General features: G+C 41.0%; 1 protein-coding gene across 1 annotated transcript in view; it reads left to right on the top strand.

Annotated features, from left to right (window-relative positions):
• Positions 1–4764: 4764 nt before the first annotated feature.
• The window catches only part of LOC111982325 (integrin alpha-E-like), an 11402-nt gene continuing 7802 nt past the window's right edge, over positions 4765–8364 (top strand). Inside the window, exons 1-4 of the mRNA XM_070433775.1 lie at positions 4765–5009; positions 6406–6503; positions 6728–6795; positions 7174–7273. Of these exons, the coding sequence (XP_070289876.1) occupies positions 6435–6503; positions 6728–6795; positions 7174–7273 (237 nt within the window). The 5' untranslated portion in view covers positions 4765–5009; positions 6406–6434. The remainder of the gene's footprint in view (positions 5010–6405; positions 6504–6727; positions 6796–7173; positions 7274–8364) is intronic.

The following is an 8364-nucleotide window of genomic DNA, read 5'->3' as shown; positions in this document are numbered from 1 at the left end:
ACCGGGTCCTGACAATAGTTGGTTTCGGAACCATAGGTCACTTAATAATCTTTAAACCTAGATAACAAACCTATATAACGGCATTTATGTTTTTGAGAACAGTCACTGATGAGCATTAACTATTGGACACATTTTTCATAGTGAAAACAGTCATAAAGAAGTTATTTATAACCAATGTTTAAAGATGCCATTACCTTTTTGAAGGGCAGTTGCTGCAGAACACACCAAGCATTACACATCGTTTACCTCCCTACAAATTAGTGCAAATGTATGAAGTTCTCAATAACCACGTTTGTCTAGCACCTTAACCTATCATCATGCCTCGGTGCCCATAGATAACACAATAGGATTCAGCCCTGTGGGTCATTTTTTTTCTTCTCAAAGAGTAGTGGGCCACTTAACAGCTTTGGTAGGCTAATGATCTTTACAGTTAGGCTATAACATAATTACGTCCATTGACAAATGACGAATAAATTTCAGCCTCCAGCGACTTGGTCTGTGGCAATGCACCACAAAGCCAATAAGCAAAGGCATTAACAATGAAGGTTACACACACTGGAACCAGAAGCCATTTATTTGGGCTGGACTAACCAATTATGGGAACCCAAGGCAAGAACGTATTTACCAACCTGTTAGGCCTAAATGTAATTCAAGAAACCCAGCGGCGCCACATGTTGTAACAATTTGGGAGAAGCCCAGGGTAAAATGGAGACATGTAAGGCTAACCTGGGTTTATCGGCGACTGTGCACCCATCGTTTAGCTGTTTTGTGCGTCTCCGCGGTGGGAGTGACAATATCAGGACATGGCCAGAGGCCAAGCGCTCGCAAATTGATAAATACAGTCTCATCACATGCGCAACAACAGAAACGAATTAATTTACCTTTAGGAATCTTTTTGAATGGACATAGAGAGAATAAGCAACTCCAACGCATATCGTCAAAAGGACCCACCATTTAAAGCCACGCAGTGTGTTTCAAACACACAACAGCAAATCACGGGATTATGCTCTAGGCAGAAGCTTTTGTTTTGACGTTTCTGATTTTATTCTACAATTCATTGTGTAATTGAGCAGTAAATCAACTTTGGATTTGAATTATTGTATCAGACCAAGAAAACGTCTGACAGTCAGGAGTCTTAAATATTGGTTTTAGTGTTTATCATATGGTAACCTACTGTACCCGGAAGAAAATGCCACATTCTACTTGAACCAGTAATAACTACATGAGGTGCGGTCTAATGAACAATCTCCAAGGCGTTTTGTAAGAAGCACTTGGAATTTTGGATTGGTCTCATGTACTAAACGGTGATGAATGTTGATCAACGGTTGTTTCCTGTCTGCCACTCGCTCTTCTGGCTCCGATGAACAAAGTCGAATCAAATCAGTGGTCAAGGAATGGATCACTTCCGAGATACTTAGACCTCACAAGGAAAAGGGAATCGCTACCTGGCCAAATTCAGAAGAAACAAATCTATCGACAAGAATTTAAGGATGGTTATTTTAACTGTAGAAACCAGGAAGATACAAAATGGATGAGGCCAAATCCCAACATTACATAGACGTCTGTTAATGACAATTTACTGTATCATAATCCTCGTAAATGTGGGAACATCTTTAAAGGACATTGGCTCAGAAACTCCCAATAAAGTAAAATCCTGTAGGATTGGCCTGGATATCATACTGTAAACTTTCTATTAGTAGTGGTACATTTCCCAATGAATCTCGAACAGCCGGGTTGGTTCCGCTCCACAGAAGAGCAGGGTTAAAACAAATGTAGAAACTACCAGGCCTTGTGTCGATCCCCCTCAGCCACCTTATCCAAAGTTGTTGAGAGATGTTTTTAATTCAAACTGGAGCGACACCTTACTGAAGCACTTCTTTATGAACTCCAGTCTGGCTTTACAATGGCTCATCTCCACTGATCTTGCCTCCATCCACCTTTTGACCCACATCAGCAGGGAAAGGTGAGAAGAAGGGAACCTATACAGGTACGGTCAAGACTTGCACCAGAAAGTGTTTGACACTGAAGACCATGATGTTCTCCTGATGAAACTGAAATGCATGGGTCTAAATGATGTAGCAGCGAATTGGTTTAGGTCTTATCTGACCAACAGAACACAAGTATGTAATGTTGGTGATGTTCTGTCAGAGGSCAAAMAAATATCCTGTGGTGTACCGCAGGGATCKATTTTAGGGCCTCTCTTATTTCTTATATACGTTAATGATATGCCAGATACAGTAAAGTGCAAAGTCCTGCTTTATGCTGATGACTCACCCATACTTGTATCATGGAAGGATACAGTTTACATAGAGGAGACCCTGATAAGGAATTGCCACTTTTTAGGTTGTCAATATAAATTAATGTATTTATGGTCATTTGTAATTTTGTCTTGCCTTTTAATCATTATATGTGTTATTGTTTTTACCTTCGAGGACCACTTTGGAAACAAGCGTTTTAATGAATACTTTCAAGTGATATCCTCTGGGTTCACATTGTACATGTATGTTACCCAAAATATATTAAATTCAATTAAATATGTGATAGTATTCCTATACTATGAAGGCCTATATGATGATATCTAAATCTGTCTCTAGTGGATATTATTTGCCTCTGTCTTGCATAGCACAGGTCAGGTGGTATGGCAGCATAGGCCTACGAATTATAGATTAATATATGAATTACCCTAATTTCTAACACATCTCTGTCTTCAATATTCCTGTCCTGCACAATTCACACACCTCCTCCGCTGGCATCAGCTCCACTGGCCTCTCTTACCCTCTCCTCTCTCTCTTCCTAATAGCTAGCTCTTGTATGAGTTGCCTAGCTCAATGCGAGTCCCAGGAATAGCAATACATGTATATTTTGATTAACTAATATCCGGGGGGATAAGCAGCTTGGTTTTGCTTGCTGAGTATAAAATAGGCTACCGCGTTGGCAATGAGAACCGGCGGGAAGTTTGAATGGCTAGTTTATAGCCCTGGTGTAGTGTGATTGGCTGGTGGTGATAAATTGATAACCTACATTTCTGCAATGATACATTGCAAACGTAGGCTACAGGACAGACAGTGATAAATTAATTAATTAATTCACGCATCTCCTGCTGTAGATACTGGTGTGGGTGATGTTTTTTAGTGATGCGTGATGTCAACATATCCATCGGTACCTTAAGATCTGAATTGCTTTTGATGATTGGGGGGGGGGGGGGGGGGGGGGGGGGGTCTAAATGATCTATTCTGGCTATGATTTTATCATTGTAATTTTAACCCACAAATTCATTTGGAAATTAAAATGTTTAATATTTATATAAATAAATAAATAAATATTAAATGGATGATATATTGTGTTTTTTGGGGTAGCAAGAGAATCAATTTAGGGAGGCATTTTCCCCGACACTGATTTTCACTGAGCATTATCTAACATATTACATAGTAAATTATGCCAATTTTGTTGTAAGGAATTGTGGGGAATATCTGATATCTGGGTAAAATGAATTATGAGAGAAATCGCTTTTATGAGCAAATATTTATGTAATAATCAGCATATTGAAGTAAACTTGGAATCACGCGATAACATGGTGTGTTGTCCTCCCACTACAACTCACCGGGAAAGCATGCAGTTAATTAGGCTACTGATTAAATAAATGATGATGAACTTCACCGGGTAATGAAAGTGCAAGGTGAGGCGCTTGATGATCATTTACAATACATTTTGAGGGTCTTATTCTAGTGACACGTTCATCAATGCTTGGCTGCCGTTTGACAAGTAAAATTATCTAGTTTTTTATATGTGCACTAGGTCATCAGGCACAGACTTTTTTCCTTGTCCCATCGCGCTCTAGCGACTCCTGTGGCGGGCCGGGAGCATGCAGGCTGACACGGTTGCCAGGTGTACAATGTTTCTTCCGACACATTGGTGTGCCTGGCTTCYGGGTTAAGTGTGCATTGGGTCAAGAAGCAGTGCGGTTTGGCAGGGTTGTGTTTCGGAGGACGCACGGCTCTCGACCTTTGCCTCTCCCGAGTCCGTACGGGAGTTGCCACGATGGGACAAGACTGTAACCAAAGATTTGTATAACTAAAACAAGATAGACCACAGCCTGTCATTTCCAATAGGAACAGATTAATCAAATTGGGCAGAACAAGCAAGGAGGTGGGCAGAGCCAAGCACGAGCTAGCGAGATCCTATTGGACCGTTCTAGCAAACATCTGCATATTTCCGTTAGGGAACGCCTACTGTGTGAAATGCGCGTGTGCAATAACTCAATTCGACTTTACACTCATGAACAACACAATTTTAAAAACTTTGGCAAGGTCTAAAATGGACAAAACTTTGTCCACTCTGTTCATTACATATTATAGTTTTGGGAACAGCAAACTGTAGTGAGATCAAATGGTTCATCAAGAAAATGTCCAGAATGTAGGCCAAAATACATCTTGTTCCATCTTCTCCTACTGCCCGCCAGGGGGCTTCAATATTTGGTAGTGAGTGGAAACGCCAAGCGGATGCTTCATAGTTATACATCCAGTGAAATATCTGTCTCATTGTTCCATCTGTGCACTACCAAGTCGATATGACGAAATCCAGGCTGCATCACATCCGGCCGTGATTGGGGCAGCGCACAATTGGCCCAGTGTCGTCTGGGTTTAGCCGGGGTAGGCCGTAATTGTAAATAAGAATTAGTTCTTAACTGACTTGCCTAGTTAAATAAAGATGAAATAAAAATAAATTAAATAAATTGGGGAGAAAAAAGGGTCAAAGATAGTCAATTTGATCTCTGGTGAGAAAGAGTGCATGTTGTTTTTATGGAGGTTTTAGAATATTCTAATGGAAATCTGTCACCAATTGGATGGACACCTAGCTAATCATCTGATTGTGCTTCTCTACCCTTCTTTGCCAGCTGTCTCTTCAATGGCTTTCAACATCGATGAAGCAAACACAAAAATCTACAAAGGGGAGGAACAGGATTTCTTTGGATACAAAGTCCTGCAATTCATATCTGGCAAGGAGAAAGGGCAAGTGTTACTGTTATCATATTAATGAAACATGCAAAAATGTTACAAACTTCATCTGCAAACAGTATCACACACCTGAGGAAACAAAAATGACCAGAAAAAATACACCTGTGTCTGCAAACATGCACCATATATATCCATAACAATGTATTTAGAAAAATATGTCTATGTATATATCTGTGATATTATTCCTCAGTGCACATTTACTTACGTTTCTTAAATGATGTGAGCTGCATCAAATGCCCTGACTTTACACAGTGAAACTACCTAATGTGCATCAGTGTATTAGTTATGCATACGTTGATGGAATGGAAATTCTGAACTGTGCTTCTTCACATCACACCTCTGATAACATCCTGCCTATGCTTTCCTCCTTCTCATGCAGTTGTTATTGTAACCTTAGTAACCAAAATAAAACGGATAAACAAAAGTAATTTACTACATTGTCACAAATGTTTTGCAACCAATCTTAATCTAAAGTTTGTCATACACTCAGCGGCCTGTTAATTAGGTACACCAACCTGTTCACGAAAATGGATCGCTCCTATAGACAGTGAGTCTCGTGGCCTTGGCTTGCTATATAAAGCAGGCAGACAGACATCGAGGCATTCAGTCACTGTTCAATTGAATGTTAGAAGGACTAAACGAGTGACCTAAGCGACTTTGAGCGTGGCATGATCGTCGGTGCCAGGCGTGTCGGATCCAGTATCCAGAAATGTTGCCCCCCTGGGCTTTTCACATTGTCTAGGATTTACTGAGAATTGTGCGACAAACAAAAAACATCCAGTCAGCGCAGTCCTGTGGGCGAAAACAGCTTTGTGATGAGAGAGTCGAAGAGAATGGCATAATTGTGCAAGCTAACAGCGGGCCACAGACAGCAAATAATGCACCAGAACGGCATCTCAGAACGTACAACTCAGTGATCCTTGTCACAGATGGGCTATTGCAGCAGACGAGCACACCGGGTTCCCCTCCTATCAGCTAAAAACAAGAGGAAGCGGCTCCAGTGGGCACGTCATCACCAACACTGGACAATTTAAGAGTGGAAAAACATTGCCTGGTCCGATGAGTCACGGTTCCTGTTGCTTCTTGCCGATGGCAGAATCAGGATTTGGCGTAAGCAGCATAAGTCCATGGATCCATCCTGCCTAGTATCAACGGTACAGGCTGGTGGAGGTGGTGTACTGGTGTGGGGAATGTTTTCCTGGCACACGTCAGGTCCCTTGGTACCAATTGAGCAACAAACGTTTCCGACACCAGAATTCAGGCTGTTCTGGAGGTAAAGGGGGTCTGACCCGGCACTAGATGGGTGTACCTAATAAACTGAATATATATATAAGCAGTGACCCAGGCTCATCTAAATCAACCAATCTATACTGTTATTTCTCCCCCACAGGGTAATGGTCAGTGCGCCATATCAGAAGAATGGATCTGGTGGAATCTGTAGATGTGCTCAAGACCRAACAAACTGTACAGACTGTTACACTCCTCAAGGTAGAGATGGATGTTGATGATACACTATACTGTACTTACTGGACTGCAATTGAGAATGGTGGTTACTTTAATTAACAAAATGAATAATTATAAGAACACCTATCACGGTAACCATGGCTAATCAATATTTGTCAGAGCTTTAAAATGTTGTTAAAAGGTCAACAAGATCTTGAAAATAAGAAATACTAGTTGATTCTGCAAATCTGCCTTTTCCCTTTCAACAGGAACTGACAAAATCAAGTACATTGGACTGTCTATGGTTGCACAATCTACTTCTCCTCCAACGTTCACTGTAAGATAACCACTAAACATTTAATCTGATCATGTTCTTGTTTTCAAATACTCCATGTGAGTATGTGTAATACATGTGTTTCACTGCGTTTACATAGGCAGCCCAATTGTGATCTTGATTTTACTAATTGGTCTTTTGATCAATCAGATCAGCTCTGAAAAAGATGATTGGTCAAAATACCAATTAGTGGAAAAATATCAGAATTGGCTGCCTGTGTAAACCTAAATGACTTGTTTCACTTGAGTCATAAAACAATAGCTCAGCAATCTAAATATGGTCATGGCAAATTCCTGTAACTCTCTCTTTTGAAGACATCTGAGGTCCACCAGACAATCCATTATTTTATCACATTTACAATGACGTATTCTCCTCATTCAGGCCTGCAGCCCTGGCCTGGCAAGCGACTGCAATGGGAACACTATCTGTTATCAGTTCAACAGCCAGCTCGAGATCACTGACTTCACACCTGCCTTCCAAGGTAAAACAGTGGAACTTGAACAAATTTATATATTTTTTTATTTTTTTATTTCACCTTTATTTAACCAGGTAGGCTAGTTGAGAACAAGTTCTCATTTGCAACTGCGACCTGGCCAAGATAAAGCATAGCAGTGTGAACAGACAACACAGAGTTACACATGGAGTAAACAATAAACAAGTCAATAACATGGTAGAAAAAAAGAGAATCTATATACAATGTGTGCAAAAGGCATGAGGTAGGCAATACATCGAATAATTACAATTTAGCAGATTAACACTGGAGTGATAAATCATCAGATGATCATGTGCAAGAAGAGATATTGTACTGGTGTGCCAAAAGAGCCAGAAAAGTAAATAAATAAAAGCAGTATGGGGGGTGAGTAGGTAAATTTGGGTGGATGTATTTACAGATGGACTATGTACAGCTGCCAGCGATCGGTTAGCTGCTCGGATAGCAGATTTTAAAGTTGTTGAGGGAGATAAAAGTCTCCAACTTCAGAGATTTTTTGCAATTCGTTCCAGTGTCGCAGGCAGACAGAGAACTGGAAGGAAAGCGTCGTCCAAAAGAGAGGTTTTAGTCTTTATGGGAGATGATCAGTGAGAACACCTGCTGGAGCGCGTGCTGCGGTGGGGTGTAGCCATCTGTGACCAGTGACTGAGATAAGGGCGCACTTTACTAGCATACGCCTTCGGTTAGTGACCTTGAGCTAGGTGGGTCTGACGACGAACATGTAGCTGCAGGGCCAGCGACTAGGGCATCAGGTCGCAGTGGGTGGGTCGTATAAGGTGCTTTAGTAAACAAACGAATGTGACTGTGATAAACTGCATCCTCAGTTTTGCTGTGGGTAGGAGTGTTGGAAGCTATATTTTGTAATATGACATCGCCGAAGTCGAGGATTGCAGGATATGGTCAGTTTTACTAGGGTAAGTTTGGCGGCGTGAGTGGAGGAGGCTTTTGTTGCGAATTAAGAAATAAGCGATTCTTGTTATATATGATTTTGGGATTGGAGATGTGTTGAGTATGAGTCTGGGTGAAGGTTTTGCAGTCTAGCCAGATCCCTAGGAACTTATAGATGTCCACATATTACTAGG

This window comes from Salvelinus sp. IW2-2015, linkage group LG21, assembly GCF_002910315.2.
Source record: "Salvelinus sp. IW2-2015 linkage group LG21, ASM291031v2, whole genome shotgun sequence".
Taxonomy (NCBI): Eukaryota; Metazoa; Chordata; class Actinopteri; order Salmoniformes; family Salmonidae; genus Salvelinus; species Salvelinus sp. IW2-2015.
The sequence above is the reverse complement of the archived record's forward strand: the minus strand, read 5'-3'. Positions and strand labels throughout refer to the sequence as shown.